The 18,236-nt window shown below is 38.7% G+C and overlaps 1 protein-coding gene across 11 annotated transcripts in view; it reads left to right on the forward strand.

Annotated features, from left to right (window-relative positions):
- Positions 1–18,236, forward strand: part of PXK (PX domain containing serine/threonine kinase like) — a 36,618-nt gene that overhangs the window by 10,288 nt on the left and 8,094 nt on the right. For 8 of the 11 annotated variants that reach the window (XR_008451760.1, XR_008451762.1, XR_008451763.1 and 5 more), the window contains exons 2-16: positions 564–614; positions 1,287–1,334; positions 5,558–5,744; positions 7,690–7,767; positions 7,937–8,010; positions 8,896–8,970; positions 10,215–10,319; positions 10,477–10,578; positions 11,206–11,367; positions 12,677–12,794; positions 13,232–13,310; positions 15,481–15,529; positions 16,252–16,329; positions 16,757–16,843; positions 17,428–17,497. Coding sequence is in view for 7 of the 11 variants with exons in the window: in XM_054077027.1 (XP_053933002.1) it covers positions 564–614; positions 1,287–1,334; positions 5,558–5,744; positions 7,690–7,767; positions 7,937–8,010; positions 8,896–8,970; positions 10,215–10,319; positions 10,477–10,578; positions 11,206–11,367; positions 12,677–12,794; positions 13,232–13,310; positions 15,481–15,529; positions 16,252–16,329; positions 16,757–16,843; positions 17,428–17,497 (1,363 nt within the window). In the remaining 4 variants the exon portion in view is untranslated. Of the gene's footprint in view, positions 1–563; positions 615–1,286; positions 1,335–5,557; positions 5,745–7,689; positions 7,768–7,936; positions 8,011–8,895; positions 8,971–10,214; positions 10,320–10,476; positions 10,579–11,205; positions 11,368–12,676; positions 12,795–13,231; positions 13,311–15,480; positions 15,530–16,251; positions 16,330–16,756; positions 16,844–17,427; positions 17,498–18,236 lie in introns of those variants that run through there. The other 3 variants (XM_054077029.1, XM_054077030.1, XM_054077034.1) reach the window with 2 other exon arrangements.

An 18,236-nucleotide genomic window follows, 5' to 3' on the forward strand; every position in this document is an offset into this window, starting at 1 on the left:
ATTACAAATCCTTAAGATCTGAATGTGGTTCACTGAAATTGAGATATAGCTGCATAGTTAATATATAAATAATTAATATTGAGCATGCATTAGAAATTAAGAATCATCATGAGAAAGTGATATATTCTAGTTACTCAAGCACACCCCAAAGCTTTTGTGGTAACCTTTCTCATCTAAAAATAATTGGAGGTTGGGCAGCTGTGGGTTTGTAGTGGTGTTTTGTTTAGCTGTGATGGAGGTACTAATTCCCAGGGGCTCTTCGTTGTGGAAGTGGTGAGAGGTTTCTTCACCTGTTGTCAACTGAATTGTACTATTCCAGTGCTTCACAGGTCTGCAAGCTCTTGGGCCTCTCTTTGTCTTTTACCGTGAAGCAAAGGCAGAGCTGCTAGTGGTGGGTCAGGGCAAACCCAGCTCTGACAGCCACCTGGGCACTTAAAATCTTGATCTGGATGTTCTCTTTCTGAAAGTTTCCTAGTTGGATAGTGGTCACATTTGGAGAAGTAGCTAACAGCTTTCTTCATCTTGTTACTTTCTCGTTTCTAATAACTTTTCCCTTTTATTAGGAATACATAATCCGTGTTCAGAGAGGAGTTTCAGCAGAAAACAGTTGGCAGGTAATTTCTTAAATGTGGTTCATGTAACCTGGTTGCCTTTTTAGGGAGAATTTGGAAATTGTCCCTAGCTTTTTAAATTTGAGCTGGAGAGAGAAGTGTTGGTTTGGAATTGAGAACATGAAGTGCTTGAATACTTATGGTCAAAAACTAAGAGAAGAAACAGTGTTCCTGCTAGCTGCAGAGGGCAAGTTGTCTGCTGCTATTGTGACCATTCCAGGAAAACAGGAAAACTGCCTGTCTTGTTAATACCATGTGTTGGTGCGACCATTTTTTTAAATTTCAAATGCAAGTTTGCCTTCCCTAGTGATAAAATCAGAGCCTTGCTGATGCACGACCAGTGAAGCCTAGAAGTAATGATGACTGTGAAAAGTTATTTGCTCTAGCATGCTAAAATTTCATTGTTTGCTAGCAGTTTTCCTCACAAATATTATTTTAAGCTCTTTTAAGATAATGTCTGAAACACATCTTTATTTCGGTCCAGATGTGATTAAACCCACTTCTTAGCTGTCTGGCAGCATGACATAAATCCAGCAGTTTTGCATTTCTACAGAAGTGGTTAAAAGAAGAAAACAATTATAAACGGGTATTGCTTTTCTCTGATGGGATTTTGAAAAGTAAAATGCTAATGGGAAAGGTAATATATTTCCTGAACTTTGTCTTTATATTTTGCAGATTGTGAGGCGATACAGCGACTTTGACTTGCTTAATAATAGCTTGCAGGTAACTTTTACCCTTAATATAAAAATATAAAATGTCTGCTTGCTAGAAGGATATATTTTAAATGGCTTGTGATATTTTTATATATTGCAGTGAAGAAAAAAATACAGATTCACATCGGTGTAAAGAGAAATTCTAACTTCAAATGTAACCTGAATGTATACGTTTTGACTCTTATGTTTTCTCTTGTTAAATTTTAATTTTAGCATCAGCAGGACCAATTTGTGTAGAAATGGAGGAAATTGGCAGATACTGAATCTTTCCCTTCAGTACTGTTACTTGTTCCGGTTTTATGTGTTATTATTTGTTCCTTCTTTGAATCAAAGAAAGCCAAGGCACATACCAACCTTATAAATTCAGCACTGAAGTGCTATGTGTCTCATTATTTATATTCCTCTAAAAGCACTACCAGATGCTGCTTATCATGTGATGGCTTTCTGTATCACTGGAAAGTGTTCTATAGTTAAACACTGGACGTACTGTGTGTTTTCTTTTGCTTTTTAGGACAATTATTTCTTTTTAGTTTGTGTGGGAAAAAGCAGAGTATATGAGTGTGTTTGGGAAAAGAGGGGAAGCAGCAGTGACTAGCATCCACAGGGTTGAAACTTGTTACTCGAGATTTCCATAGTTTTACGCAAACAAGATAAAAAGCAAATGCTTCTGTGATTTGAGGATAGATTTTTGGGACTTTGAAGCTTTTTTCCCCTGTTAAATACTGTGTGAATTCAAGAACTTAATCCTACCTCCACTTCCTCTCCTCCTCTCCCCCACCATCAAATCAACTATCTGCTTGATGAACCTCAGTGAGCAAAACCATGTAAGGATGTTGAAATGTGCACTCTAATAGTCTGCTGTGACTAACTCCTGTGCTAGAAGGTAGATGTAGGGGCAAATTAGTCATGATTCAACAGAACCAACCTGGTTGCCTTGTGGTATTGTTTTATTGAATGTGCAGTAGCTCGTAGGAACTTTAATTGTGACCTAGAAACCTCCTGTCATGTGCTGAAGAAATGCAACACAAAATGCCTTCTGCTTCAGAGATCCAAGATGTAAGATAAGCACCCATGGGAACACAAAGAAAATGAGATGGTACTAGTTGTCATTGTACATAGTAGTCATTGTAGTCTTAACTATAGTGAAGTTTTGATAGACGTCAAAGAAAAAGAAAGCTTGAGAAAGCTTTAAAAGAAGAAAGAGTTCACTTTTGCAGCTGCCTCTAACAGAGTCCTCTTAACCATGGAGAACAGAATGTGAAAAAGCTTTATTACATTCTCATTTAACTTTCAAGTGAGACAGATTTAGTAGCAAAGGCAGTGGACCTTTAAGACTTGAAATTCAGAAATGGCAGGTGCTGAAAGGTTAGGCTTAAGTGGAAGGTCTAGAAAGTGAAGGGAAATAGCTTGTGTATGATGTAGTACAGAAAGAAAAGGCCTTTGTGTCTGACAGAGGTGGATGATGAAAGTGGAGGGTTCAGAAAATTATTTGACAGCAACTTGCAGAGTGGGACAAGGAGGAATTTGAAATGAAAGAGGTTTTGAAGACAGAAGATACCAAGATCTGGGACAAAATCATCAGCTACCCGGATGGCGAGAAAAGATCAAACAGAATCATCAAGACATGTCTCTAACTTGGGTAGGAGGGAGGATATGCAGAGGGTGGGTAAATTAACAGGCCTTGTTCATTAGCACTTCGTATCTTTAAAGTGAAAACTGCTGCTTACCCCTTGACGTTCAAACTCCTGTTTCTCCTTTCCACAGCCTGGAAAGGCCAAGATGCTTGGAGACAGCCTTTTTGGGCTAGTACAGAGGGCCACCATAAGAGGTGTGATTCTTTGGTATGTTCCCAGCAGAAGGCAGGAAGACAGTTTTAAGCCTTTATTGATGATGCACAACTCTGCTTTTGACAAACACCACTGCTCCTCCAGCTTAGCTCTGTATGCCAGGGCTTGAGAAACAGCAGACTGCAGCTGGTGAGAAGCATGTTAAAACTGCTCTTTTTCTCCTGCTCTTTTGGAGGTTTTATCAATTGCTCTTTGTCATGCTGGAGCTGAAGTTTTCTGATCCATAAAGACATGCAGGGCTTCTCAGTTCTCTCCATCAAGAACTCTAAGCAAGAATATTTCATCACTATATTCATCTCCCATTTGTTTTTAAACTCTTAAAACTCTCATCTTGTGTATATCAAAGTTAGAGTAAACAAACAAACCAGCCTCAAAACAAAACAAACCCCCAGAATAATGTAAAATGATGAGCAATAAGAAAATGCCAAATCCCAGTTGCCTTCATTCAATACTAAAATGTTGCTGGAAAAACTGCTGGATTTCATTTGAGTGTAAAGACCCAAGTTCTTTCAGTTCTTGTGGCATAGTTGACCTTTCTGGAGGGTTTGAGTAGTTGTGTTTGAACACACAGCTGCAGTTGAGCTGGAATGTAGCTTTTCTGCTGTTAATCTGGTGCTGGCTATGCAATAATAGTAAGGACTGTAAATTTCCAAAGTGTCTAGGCTAGGGGATGCTGCCCTACCAAACACTTTGGAAATAGTGAGAGGTGTATGCCTGTGACTCTGATCAGCATCAGAAAGTTTCAAGCCAGATTCCCTGAACTCTCAGCTGAAAATCTCCTTCCAGACCACTTCTTCCTCTTCACTTATTTGACAGAGATGTGTGAAGATCATTGGCTGCTCTTCTGTTTTGTTCAGTGAACTACTGGTACAGCAAGAAATCTGGCTTTTGTGAAGCATTTTATTGCAGCTTTTGAGCAGACATTCCTGAGCAGGCTGTGATTTGAAGATAAGAATGTTAATTCCGAGTTTCTTCTGCAATGAAGTCCATCCTGGCTCCAGTGATGAGCTGGGGCCACAAAGAAGTACTGCTTGTGTTTGAAAGCATGTGAGGTCTTTGCAAGGTCGAGATCTCAGTGAGGTGTTCTTTTAAGGTAGGCAGTGTTCTCACTGTGCTATGTGTTTTGGCAGATAGCTACAAAAAAAGAATGTTACTTTCTGTTGAAAAATAACAGATATGTGGTTCATCAAAATAAATTTTAACACAAATAATAGTGGTTTGAAAACATCTGAACTAGAGTTCTGATGAGAGCTAGCTGTTAGGTTAAGAAGTGATTATGATTTGACATGCTTTTCAAGTGAGTAATACCAGCCATGGATTTAGTTTTTTAGTTTTGCCATTTCTTCCCCAGTTTGTTGGACTAATCCTGTACTATTACTGCTAGTTAAAATGAGAATTGCTCGAACACCAAAAGTCACTGTCTTCTCCCTGGTGAACTGTTTGCTAAAGTTTGAATTGAGGTTACTGCCTCTGGTGTAATGGATTACTGCAACACACATTCCTTAAAGTTAACTCCCATGGAGATTCAGAAGAGCGCCAAGGCAGGTGCTTTGATCTGCTGGACAACGATGTGTTAACAACAAGAAAAAATTATTCTGGCAACTCCCACAACCTAATTGAATATAAACACTGTGTGCAACCTACTTTTGTTTTCTAAAGATGATCTCTTTGTTCTGACTTACGTAAGGCTTTGACTTTCTGTACAGTTTCTTAGCATTGTATTTCAAAGTATTTCTCTGATTTTACCTGAAGTTTTGGATCGGTTATGTCAGCATAGGATGACTACTCTATATCTACTAGTAGATTGCAGCTATTTCTGGGTTGAAAGATGTATAGATGTTTAAAGGCTATATAACAACAAATTCAGAAGAGAAAACAGGAAATTTGCACTGTATTTGAAATTATAGATTTGAAATACTAGCAGTGTAGCCTTTACGTTACCTATAAAGGCAGTAGAAGCAAAGGAAAGTTATTAATTTGCACTTCATGAAATAAGAAAGCATAAATCTTATCCAGGGAAAATGGTAAGGTCTGAATTGGTTTTGTGCTGTGGTGGAGGTATGTCAGAGGAAGGATATGGCTGAAAATTGTAGCTATTTAGTATCTGAAAGTTTTGTGTAGTGATTTTAAATGCATGACTCACTAGCAAAAATTTATCTCCTCACATTTTCAGTGTTGTTCCACTTATTAATCTCTTCACAGTGGGATGCAAGCTGTCTCCTGGCTGGCTTACCCTGATAACACTACCTAGAAAAAACATAAAAGCTTGTATACACGCAGTTCAAAAACAGTTGTCTAGCTGAGAGTCTTTTACTTTCTGGGTTGCTAGTTTATATCCCTGGGGCATTTTGAGAGCAAAGGTAGTAATTTTTCCTCTCTTTTTAAGATCTCAACTCTAAGTCTACCTCTTCCTCCAAAAAAATTGATTGGAAATATGGAGCGTGAATTCATAGCTGAAAGACAGAAGGGACTCCAGGCCTATCTCGATGTAATTACTACCCATCACATACTGTCTAACTGTGAACTGGTAAAAAAATTCTTGGACCCAAACAGCTATTCTGTAAACTACACTGGTAAGTGAGGAATTGCAAAGCTGCATTGTGGTTTCCTTTTCGCATGTGTGTATCTTCCATTAATGCTGGCAAGGTTTTATACTGAAGCAGAGGGGATTGAGTGGAGAAAAACCTTCAATGTTATCATACCCAGCATGTATGATATTATTTATGATCATAAATCATACATAACCTCCATCTCTGTGCATGAATCGTGCTGCAATTGTCCAACCTAGATATTTGTATTATTTTACAGAGAAGTGGTGAGGGTCAAGATCTATACGTGCAGAACATGGGGGAGTGGGGTTGGTGAGAGTGACATTTACTTTTTCACAGTTTGTGATAAATGAAGAGGGTTGGTACTTGGAAACTGTCTACCAGAGTGTAAGGTGGAGTTAAGTTTGTCAGCTCTGCATTCTCTTAAAACAGCCAGTCTTCTGAGCACAGAATTTTGCATTTGTCGTGGTTTTGAGTTTTTTCAAATCTACAGGAACAATTGTGGTCATCTTGTCTGGCTCTCACTAGCGTTTTGGGTTGTGAGACTTCCTAGAAGTAATTGTTTGAGCTAGGTTGAGTACTTTTTCAAGGTCTGAATAAGTCACACACCCTTCCTCCCCCCAAAATACTGGAACACCACTGCATCCCTTTAAATGATATGCCGGTGATCAGTTCTCTTCATTATTATATATTAAATATTTCTTTTTTGAATCTGTCTGACTTCGGCTTCAGCCATTGGAAATTGTTAAATATTTGTCTTATAGGCTGAAAAAAACTTCCTCTTAGTGATGATATCCACTCCACAGATGTAGTTCACGGACGGATTGACTCTTTGCAAAATGCAAAGTTTGTTTTCATAAAAGCAGAGCCTACTGAAGCAGGAACTTACTGCTTCCTTTTCACTTGTCTTTTTGCTCTCCCTTTATGTAACATTCTTGTGTCTTCAGCTTCGAAGTGCAAAGAACATTTCCCGGATGTTTATGATAAGCTGTGGAGGAGCTGTAAATTATTAGTAACTCTAAGGATGCAGTTTGTCTGGCTGATGCTGAGCAAGCAATTTAAATCTCTAGGAGACACCGTGACTTCTGTGTTAATTTTTGAGCGCTTTCATCAAAATTGTTTTTGCAGCAAGTTGCTGGGAAGTTAGTAGCAATCAAGTCATTACCTATGGTCTTTGGAACAAAATAAGTTTGTAATTTCTTAAATACTGGGGCAGTGAACTGATATTTATTGCACTGTTTTGTCTCTTCTTCCTAGCCTAATTTTGGAGAGTGAAGATACAGTGCAGGAAGATCAATGCATCCTTACCTTTTTGCAGTGTTTCTGTGCCAAAATAACCCACTTTAGTGAAAACTCCTTGTTGGCATGATTCCCGTTTTCCCATTGCTGTCACCACTTTTCATGGAGTTTTCCCCTCAAATCACTTCATGAACATAGCAGTTGTGTTCCCAGCTGTGGGGGATTCAGTAACCAGAAGGGTGATCTTCCCCTCCCCAACCTGAAACGTGTTTTGGATGATGATAGCTAGCAAAATATCTTTGCCTGCACAGAAAAGAACAGAACAACACATAGTGAAACAGGACTGGTTAGTGTGCATGTAGTAATGGCAATGTAGATGCCCATTAAAGCGATGTAAAAGTTAGCACCTTTGCAGATATGGTAGAAACATTTTTTGATCTAATGTAGTGTGGGAAATCTTAGCTGTGAGTACTGGAAATGTAGATCTAATGCAGATAGAATGCAAACTCAGTAATGTAAGGTTTTTGAAGGCAGTGCTTTCTCTGTGGATTTGAGATATCAGGTTAAAAATGCAAATGCCCTTTAACTGTGGTTTTATCTGATTTCCTTTTAATGTGATTTTGCTGACTTTCAGTCTGAATTCCTGCAGGCTTCCTTCTGGCATTCAGCCTTACCCAACATGTGGATGATAATCTTAAATAGTCTCTTAAGAACTTTTTTTTCTCTCCAGAAATTGCCTTACAGCATGTGTCAATGTTCTTCCGGTCAGAGCCAAAGTGGGAAGTGGTAGAACCATTAAAAGATATAGGTAAGAAGAGCATGTATGCATGGAAACTTGTCTGACTTCTTTTTTTTTCTAACTACACAAATTGTCCTAAGATTACAATGCTGTCTTTGCTTACAGACCTTGCCCTATCTGTAAGCTGTGTAATTTAGTAGTTTTTTCATTAAAGCTGTTGATGGCTCTTCTTTTGTAGGTTGGCGAATACGTAAGAAATATTTCTTAATGAAAATTAAGAATCAACCAAAGGAACGGCTGATGTTAAGCTGGGTATATACACTTTCATCTCATACTCAAGTCTGTCTTTATGAAACTGGTTGATTTAATTTACATTGACTTCTATGCATGAGTGACGGAGAGATAAACTTAAGAGCTCAGGGTCTGAAAGAGCCTTGAAAGCCCTTGGGTGGATACCTGGTGTGGGAACTTCTGTATCTTTCTTCTGGTAGCAAATCCAGTCTGCAGGTTTCTGTGCCTGCTCATTTGTTCCCATTCCTGCACCTCTATTTCTTTAGTTGTAATAACGTAGCTGCTGAGCATAGTATAAACTTGGTCACTGAAAATTAACAAGGTGATCCTTTTTAAAGTGGCGGATTTCGTTACTCCGATCTTTAGTTTTACTGACAAATTAATGTGTTAGAGCAGCATGAGTTGCTCCTGTAAAGTTTGACACCAAAGTTTGTTATTCCTGAACACTTGCTTATGTTCCTGTGCTGAAATGTGCTGCCCTCTTAATTATATCAGCATAGCTGTTCGTGAGACTTCACTGGAGAGCGGATATCACTAAAGCCTGTGGTAGGAGGGAAGGTTGTTTTGCTGGAGAGGAAGAAGGTGGGAGTTTAAGCCTTATCAGTTCACAGTGCACACAGTCCCTGAGTTTGGGGTTGGCAGAGTTCATTCAGTGGTAGTAATGCACGTCAGATATGGGGGAGGAAGGAGGCAATAATACTTATTTAATGTCAGACACTTTGTATTGTGAAACCATGCTCTTATTCAGCCTTTTTGAGTTTCATTCTGTATGTGTAATTTCCTTTCTTTTTCTTTAAAATATACCTTCCAGCAACTGCCTCAATTTGTGCGAGCAGAATGTAGATCGCATTTTCTTTATGGAATACAAGATCTATTGTGATGCCATTCTTTTCCTATTATTTCCAGGCTGATCTTGGCCCTGATAAATACTTGTCTGACAAAGACTTACAGTATGCTGTGAAACTTCTTTCCTCCTGTTCTGTGAGTATTACTTGAAGATTTATAAATTGTACCAGCACAAAAGTTCTTGTCAAGGATTCGTCTTGCAAAAGCACCTGTAGCCTAGTAGACATAGTTTGTAATTTTAGAGTTGCTTTCATTTAAACATGTGCAAAACTTTTAATTACATTTCCCACACTGCATGATATAACATGTTCTCAGCACATTTAATAATCCTGCGGGATTATTACAGGAGATTCAGAGTTGTGATTAATTATATTTTTTCTTCTTGTGCAGTACTGTGAGATCACGAGGTTTTATTTCAGCTCCTCAACACTTTTAGGTTGCTAGGATAGTGCTGTCTAGGTACAATTGCTGCCCCATATGCTGCAGATATTCTCAGGCAGCACTGAGTAAAGCAGTGGAACGGGTGTCATTATTTTTTTCAGTTCTTTGAACTTGAGACAGGAGTATCTTAGCAAAGGTACAATGGAGGCTGTACAATTTAAGTTCCTGTGCAATGCCACATTATAAATCCAGTAAGCATCTCTGAAAAATTACAGTATGACTTCAAAAGGGGTTTATCTGTAAGGACGTTAAGCATGTGAGAGATTGGCTGAAAAGAATGGTATTTAAACTGGCAAACCTCTGTGCAGTCGTGGAACTCAGTAGATACACACAACAGAAGAAGGTGAAAACTAGGCTTCTCAACCTCCAAACCAGACTGAAACTGGTGTATTAAAATGAACAAGGGTGTTTTCCTCACTAGCAATTTTGCTTGGTCTGTGTGTGCATGTGTAGTTTATTTCCAACTATGTTGTCTCATTTGGTTTCACAAAGTTGCAGGAAGTTATTATAATAATTTCTGAAGACGTACACTGTTGTGACAGCTATTAATGCCAAATTCCCTTATGTGCCATCGTTGTATAAAACCGTGGATGGGTTTTAGCCTAGCGTGACTTAAACCTGCAGTAAAGCTGCTCATGTATAAGTGCCAGTGAGGCTGGATTCTTTATTTGTCTAAACTTCCAGTCTGTTTGGTTAAAAAAAGACTTGGTGGATTTTTTTTTTTTTAATTTGTGTGGAAATTGAACAATGTCCTGTGAAGTTTTCTTTGCATTTACTCCAGGTTAAGACTGAATAACTTGAGCAAATGTCACTGACAGAATACAATTTATTACTTCAAATATACAATTCAAGCAGATCTTTTCTTACTTGTGAATTGAGCAAAAATTAATTATAGAGTCTGTCATCTAAAACTTACATGCAGTTTCTTCTTTTGGTAGCATCCCTATATTTACAAAATCACTTTTTCCACTGCCAATGAATCTTCAGCGCTGTTTATCAGACCATTCAGTGAAAAAGGGACACTAAAGGACCTTATATATAAGGTAATGTCTCCCTCAAGCCCTCAACTTAAATGGTAGAATGTTTGCTGGAATGACCATAGTATGTCTTTTATAAAACTGTTTACCACCTATTGCTTAGCAAACTGAAACAATTATTGGCTTTTCTGAGCATGATACTTGATGTGTTTTTCTTTTAAAGGCAAGGCCAAAAGACCCATTCCTGAAGAAGTATTGCAATCCTAAAAAAATTCAGGGTCTTGAACTTCACCAAATAAAAACATATGGAAGGCAAATATTAGAGGTATTTATTTTTTGCTTTATTTACCAGCCTTTATGATTTTTTTTGAGGCCAATGGATTTAACTAGAAAAAGTAGACAAGCTTTTGAATATACAAGCTTTATTTCAGTAGCAGACTTCAAAGCTAAATGTAAATTGAAATTAGCTGATGGGAGCTGATTTTAGATATTGATGTGTGAGGCCATTTCTGACCAAGGAAAAAAAAAGGCAGTTCCTGTGTGTGGAGCTTAAGTAGGAGAGAGGTGATAACGTAGTTTTGCCCTGTGAAAAAAGGGAAAGAAGTAATTCATAGCCTGCAGAGCACGTGCCGTAGTTCACTGTCATTAAGGTGAGTTTTAAAAATTTTTATTCCAACTATAATATTCAGTAGAATTGTGTATTTTAGTATCCATATTTCTTTGGGAGGTGTCTGTAAGCCTGCTATGAGAATCAGCATGTTTTGTGAGAAGTGTTACTAGTGAAATGGAAATGAATCATGAGCCAAAGATGATGTAGATAGAAAATCAAACTAGGCAAGTATTCCAGGTAGGGGCCTGATTTGTTATGTACTTGCTTTGGTGCTGGAGCATTTAAGATCTTGAGATCATCAGAGCATCTTGTGACAGTGCTTTTGTATTGGATTTTTTTCAGGTATTAAAATTTCTGCATGAGAAAGGATTTCCTTATGGCCATCTTCACTCTGGCAATGTGATATTGGATGGGGACACCTGCAAGTTACTGGATCTAGAAAATTCCTTGTTGGGACTTCCATCATTTTATCGATCATACTTTTCACAGTTTCGGAAAATAAATGTAAGAATCAGACAATTAATTCAGCTGACTCTTATGCATCCCTTTATCCTCAACTTCTGTTTGTGGAGAACTGACTAGAATGAGAAGAACCTCTTTCAAACCCCTTTCTTTAAATAGAGCTTTTCTCCATCAAATCCCTTTTCTGCTTTCTCCAAATCACTATCTGGCTGCACGGAATTTTTGTTGCAACAGACTGGAGTAAGGCTGGGGCCAAAGGTAGGCAGGTAGAAGGGGAGTGCAAATGAATGTTTTTGTGACAGCAGTGCTGACACAAATAGAGGTAAACTGCAGTCCCTTTCACCCAGGCTTTGTATTTCATAGGAATGTGCCTATTGTCTACTACACTTTTCGATTTGTACCTCTGTACAATGAGTGCAGCTTGTTACTCAGCCTTAGCTGGGAGTATCGTCCTGGTCTTTGGCGGATACTGTGAAAATTGATTTGATGCTTGCAGACGTCTAGCTATTAGAAGATATTTTTCATGTATTTGAAGTGTCTCTTCGCTGCAAGCTTGCAAAGCCAAATATTATCTTCCTGCAAAAATATGTAAACAAACTTGCCCTGCTGCAGGAATTCAGTCTTTTAACCAGCATCTTGCCCTGCCTTTAAATGCTCATTGTAAGAAATTCTGTACAGCAGCACGAGACAGCTGCTTGCTGACCTTGCTAAACAGGTTCTAACATGTTGTCAAAGAAACGATCAAAAGTTCATAGTTAGTCCAAATCTGTTAGTGCCAGAAAGCTCCAAGCCTCTTCCAGTAAGAGGAGCCACTTCTGCTTAAACGTGAATCAAAAAACTCAGAAATATGGTTAGCATTTATGTACATCTTGTACAAACTTAACAAGGAGTGAAGGAGACTCTGCTAGGTTTGTTTGGTATGCGTTTTTGCTGTCTTTTTATCTACTTCCCCATAAACTGCCAGCTGGTCATATTATGGATTTCATTCTTTGCTGTTTGACTTAGGTAGGAATATGTCCTTGATTGTGATTTGTATCAGTCTTTGGCTCTCTAAACTGCTGCATATCGAAGGAGTTTACTACTTCACTGAACATGACTATGCTGCTATCCCAGCTGTATCATCAAGTACAGAAAGCAGTAGCTGCTTTAGCTTGAGGCACAAATATTTCATTTGAGCTAAAGTTGTGCAGGGAAATGGTTGTGATTAGGAGCTGTCTTAATGGTTCTTCATTTCTATCTTCAAATGCAAGACCACTTTTTTCTTTAATGGGGTGTTGCATGTTTTCAAACCAGTTGTGAAAAAGTGATTAGTTGTAGCAAGTTGTGGTTTTATTTTTTTGTTCTTCCACAGACTTTAGAAGGTGTCGATGTACATTGCTTTGGACACTTGCTGTATGAAATGACATACGGAAGACCCCCAGATACAATTCCAATAGAGAGCTTCCCTCCTGCACCGTCAGTGTTTGTTGGTTAGTATGCAATCGAGAAAATCTCACTCTCAGCTCCCTGGGTACTCTCCCCTTTTTAAGCTGAAATGCTGTGAAATAGCAGCCTAAGATCTTTGCAGCCAGTACTGAAAATAATTAGTAATTTATAAAAATAGAAAATGTGTTCTTCCTGAAATATCTGTGGCATATAAATAAAACTTTTATTTTTTTAAACTGATATAGCTGTGTGTAACAAGTAATTAGATGCCTAGACTCCCTCACCCCATGTCTAACATTCTTGTAAAGTTTGTATGTGTTATAGTAACATTATAATAAAAAACACATGCCACAGAGCTTCATCACTGCTTAGTTGATGCAGTACTGAAGGGAACATCTCACAGCAGTGCCAGACATTCATTTGAAATCATTTGCTATCCTGCCGTGCAAAAATGTGTTCATTCTTATTCTTGCTTTGGTAGTGTCTGTGTTGGAATCCATTCTGACCTGTGAAGCTATGAAGAATGGCATGCCAACTGTTTCACGGCTCTTACAGATGCCGTAAGTCTTGTTTTACTTGTTTTATACTCATAGCGATGTTTTTAATTATAGTAGGAGGAAGAACCTTCTTGCTCTTATTCCTCTTCAGAATTATTTGCTCCTCGTTCTGAGGGATGTATAGTGTATCCCAAATGAAGCTGTAAACTTGATAAGCTTCATAGAACCCATATCCCTTGTGAATATTTTAGATGCTCATTTAACATATCTTTGTTTCTTGGTGTGTTGGAGCTATTATGAATGCAGTTTATTTAGCATGGTGTTATGACTTAAATTGATCCAATTATTAAAGTAGTGCAGGCATGATTTGGATCATGTATAGATTGTCTTGAAGCTTTTAGAATAAGGAGTCTTTTTGCATATCCCCTTCAGACCTAATTTGGGAGATTTTTTTAATCAGTTTACATGTAGCTAGCAAAATAGATTTCTTCCTTTGCTCTGCAGTGACATTTTGACTGGGTCTGGGTATGAAATGTTGGGCAGTTCTGGCTGGCTTCTTGCAGGGCTCGCTTAGGCATCCCTGAAGCATAGACAGAATGAATTTCCTGGCTGTCCTCCGAGTGATGCAGTGAAGTGGTAAGGGCAGGTGTGGGGCAAGACCAGCAATGTTAATGCATGACTGGGCTGGAGATCATACCTGTCTGCAGTGCCGCCCTGTGAGCAATTAGGAGGCACTATTACGAGGGAAGTTGTCTGCTGTCACTGTGCTGTGACATGTCACTGACATGCTGAGCAAAAGAACCACTGTTTCTAGTGGGGGGTTCTTTTATTTATTCTTAATAAAAGGTGCCAGAATCATGACCTTATAAATGACAGACTACCCGTACCTAAATCTGGGTCTGATCTCACAGTGTACAGATTGCACTGCATTTAGAGCATGGTCCAAGATTCATATTTCCTGGCTGGGAACAGTCACTGCAGGCTTGTCTCAGCCTTCAATTCCTTCTATTCCTCTGTTCCTCTGTTTAAAGAAGGTGGGAGGTAGAGAGAAGAATGTAAGCAGGGGAGAAAAATCTGTGAATGCATGAATGTACAGGTGTTAAAATGTGTTGAACAAACAACCCGTGCACAGCTGTATCTGATATGTAGGATATTATGCTACATTCCCCTCATACCAGTGCTCTTCAGAAGTGTATTGTGCAATGTAATTCACATAAGTATATATTAAGCTTTATTATTTCTTATAACCATATAAACTGTGAGTTTGTTTAATTTTGTGAGAAAGGGTCAGAAAGCTACCCTGGAAAAAAGGGTGAATGTTTATTGGTTTTTAAAGTCTTTTAAAATTTGATTTATATCTGAATTTTTAATGGAATACCATTATTATAAACTAGATTCTAGTCTTGAATTTGTTTTCTCTGGTATAGGCCTTTGATAGTTTTCCATAGTGAACAACAACAAAAAACTCTCTGAAATCTTTATGTCAGAGCCAGGTTTGAGATCTCTTACTGGGACAGTTTTCTAGTATGTTCTCCAGAACAAAGTATCTTGAAATAGACTAACCAGTTTATTTTCAGACTGCCATTGCCCTCTAGTGTCTTTGTTTTGGATGGAAAAGGATGAATCATGTATGCTCTTTCTGCTGATATCACAGAAGGGAGAGCAAAAATATTAGAATATTTGCTTTAGTTGCCTTTGACGGAGTACAGACAAAAAATGCAAATATTTTGAAATGTTAAGTTCGCTCATTGAACTTTCACATGGTTCTTGTTAATACCAAAACAACACTAGTGCCAGGAGAGTTGTCTTAAAAAGAGCAATCATTTTGTTTAGGTGAAATTTAAAATTAAGTCCCTGATAATCTCCTCTCACTTAAGAATCTGAATAGTTTTAAGGAAGAGGCATTCTTATTTTGGGGTAATCCTTCTCTGCCTTTACACCTGTTCTATCAGCAAGACCCTATGAAGTATTTTGAAAGCTAATTCTGCTGTCAGCAGTGGCTACATTCTGAGGGCTGGATGCTGCTAGTTTTATGGTAGTGCTTGGAAAATAAAAAGCAGTACATAAAAACCTGTGGGGGGAAAAAAAAAAGCAGTGGCCAAGGAATGAGGATAGAGAAGGAAAAAGAGAAAAAAGGAGTGAAGTGAACAGTGCCAGTAGTGTTCTCACTGTGGTTCTGCTTGTCTCTTGGGAATAATATTCCTATTTTTGTTTTTTTTTCATCCACTCACAGATTATTCAGTGACGTCCTGCTAACGAACTCGGAGAAACCACAGTTTAAGGTAGAGCTGAATATTGATTTGCTGATACTTGTGGAAGTGCTAAGGTGTAGCTAGCACTAATTGACAAATAGGCTTTATTTGGCTTTATGGTGATTGCTATCCGTATTTGGATTCCTTTGGTGAATTGTACCCAAGAACATTACATCACTCCTTAGAAGGGGGCACAGTGTGACCTGTGAGGGTTTAAGCGTAATTCCTGTGATGGAACTAATTTGTGTGACTGATGATGGCGCTGTATCTGAGTGGTGTCTGCCAAGTAATGCGAGTCCCTTGCAGTGAGAGTAAGCAAATCACTAAGATCTGTGATTTTGCTGAGCGAGACCATCAGCACGTTGTCACCAGCTGCAGTGCTGGGACTTTCAGGGAGCCACATCTACTCCCACTGGGGAGCTGCCCCACACCACTTCTCCTGGAAGGCGTGTGCTGTGCGTCTTGTGTTGTCAGCCTTGGAGCAGTATGTGACTGGAGTATCAAAATAGAGAGCGGTCCCTGCCATTAGAGTATCCCTTCTATTATTCGGTAGTTCTTTGTCTTAGGTCTGTAGCTAGGTTTAGAGTGCAAAACATGCATCCAGAGTTGTCTTTTCTTCTTCACTAAGGGAATAGTGAAGATGGGGCTTTAGGTGGGCAACATGATCAGATGAATGGTGAGTTTTCAGTGGTGAAGTTGTGTTTTCCTTTATCATGTTCTGTGCTATGATTTTTTTTCCTGTTCTGTATTAGATTCCTACTAAGCTAAAAGAGGCATTGAAAACCTCCAAGGAATGCATAGAAAAACGATTAACAGAAGAACAGAAATTGGTAATGTCTGCATTTCTTTACTGTACTTCCTCCAACCATTTTACTTCCTCTTAGCACTTTTACTTGGAGAAAGTGATTTTTTACTCACTTGAACTGATTTTAAGTAATAAAAACTTTCCTCAATGGAATTGCTTTGCCAAAAATGCAGTGTGTGGAGTTGTAGAACAGTTGTTGACTGTATGGCATTTCACTGTTTTCAGTGGTGCAGCTTCGCAGGCAGTGGCTCCCAAGGTAAAGAATCATTTTAACTACGATATAAGGCTCCATCCTCTACCAGCAGCAGTAAAGATAAAAACTAAAATGAAAAAAGAAAACTAAATGCACAGAGTGACTACTGTGTGCTTTCTTGCACCCCAAACATATGCTTTGTCTGAGAACATTTAAGATCTTAACATGGTCTTTTTCTGGTTTTCCCTTCATTTTGAAGATTCACCAGCACAGAAGGCTGACAAGAGCTCAATCTCATCATGGCTCTGAAGAAGAAAAAAAGAAAAGGAAGATTCTAGCACGAAAGGTAAGCAATCTTAAATAGGTTTCTCAGACAGAAAAAGATATGTATTTTTTTGTAGCATGCACTACCACAGGCCTAGACAGTCCTGTAGTTTTCTGTACTGCTTCCTGATTATTTTCACTTCTGTAGCTAACTAATAACTTCCCAAGATGTTTAAGTTACAGTGGTAGTTGACTTGCATATTGGTTTAACTTGGTTGAGTGTGTTGTATGAAAACAGGCTTAGTTAACATCTCATACACAGATGACAGCCTGTGCTGCTTCCTGCTGCCTGGTGAGAGTATTGGAGCCTTTTAAAGTCTGCTTCTGCAGCACGCTGTCTGCATTTCTCTTCCTTTCTGGAGGGCCAGTTTTCTGCCTTTCCCCAGTGGTCAGGAGGCACTGGAGTTGCCCTGGTTGCTTGCCTGAAGATATCTGAGTGCAGAACATCCTTGCTGCATCATGGCAGCACATGCTGGGTGCAGGAGAGGGATGTTGGGCATTGATAAACCTTGCGGGTGGATGCTTCAAGTCTGTCTGTCAGTTCAGTCCTTATCATGGAAAACAGTTATTCACTTTCACCTTCTGTTTCTTCTGCTTTGTTTATAGAAATCAAAACGCTCCGCCTATGAAAGTGGGGAAGAACACTCAGCGAAATACAGCAACTCAAATAACTCAGGTAACTACAGAGAGAAGAGCTTGCTTCTACACAGCTGTGTCAATGTTTTTGCTGTTGCTGTCCTTTTCTGGCTTAAAAGATCCAGGGTCACTGTTAGTTTACACATTAATATTGGACTAAGCCTGATACCACTGTTTTGGGTATTTAATAACAGATATATTGAGGGCTTAAAAATATTGTTGGTGTTATTTTTTCAGCTGCTGAATACAAAACATTTTGTCCTCTCTTCTGTGCCCCATTCCTAAAAGGAAATAAATACATCGATCTCTTCGATCTGTTTGTCATTTTAGTGGAATAATAGCATCTATTATTTGGGCCTTTTAATAATGCAGCCTTGAGGGAGAAAGCCTGTGCTGATCTGTATTCTGTAGTAAGGTGTTAAGATGAATTGAGAAAATTATCTGCTTAATTAATCTAAAACAACAGAGCCCTTGGCAGGTCTCCATCTAGTTTAGAGGAATGGTCGGTACTAACTGACAGTTTAACAGAGTTGACTTGCCTGGCTATTATGTGTCCAAAAGCAACCTGTTGTGGAATAATCGGATATCAGAGTAATTTATGGAGTACAGCAACTGATTGAAAATCATCTCTTAGAAGGAGAAATGGGGTGCCATCCATGCAGTGGCACCACTCTTAAGGAGAACAGAATTTGGACGCTGAAATCCAACAGCCTAAGCAACAGAAAAGAAGTGTTTCCCATAGAGGAATACTGTTGAGTGTGCTTCTTATGTGTTTGGAC

Source organism: Cuculus canorus, chromosome 11, assembly GCF_017976375.1.
Source record: "Cuculus canorus isolate bCucCan1 chromosome 11, bCucCan1.pri, whole genome shotgun sequence".
In the NCBI taxonomy this organism is placed as follows: domain Eukaryota; kingdom Metazoa; phylum Chordata; class Aves; order Cuculiformes; family Cuculidae; genus Cuculus; species Cuculus canorus.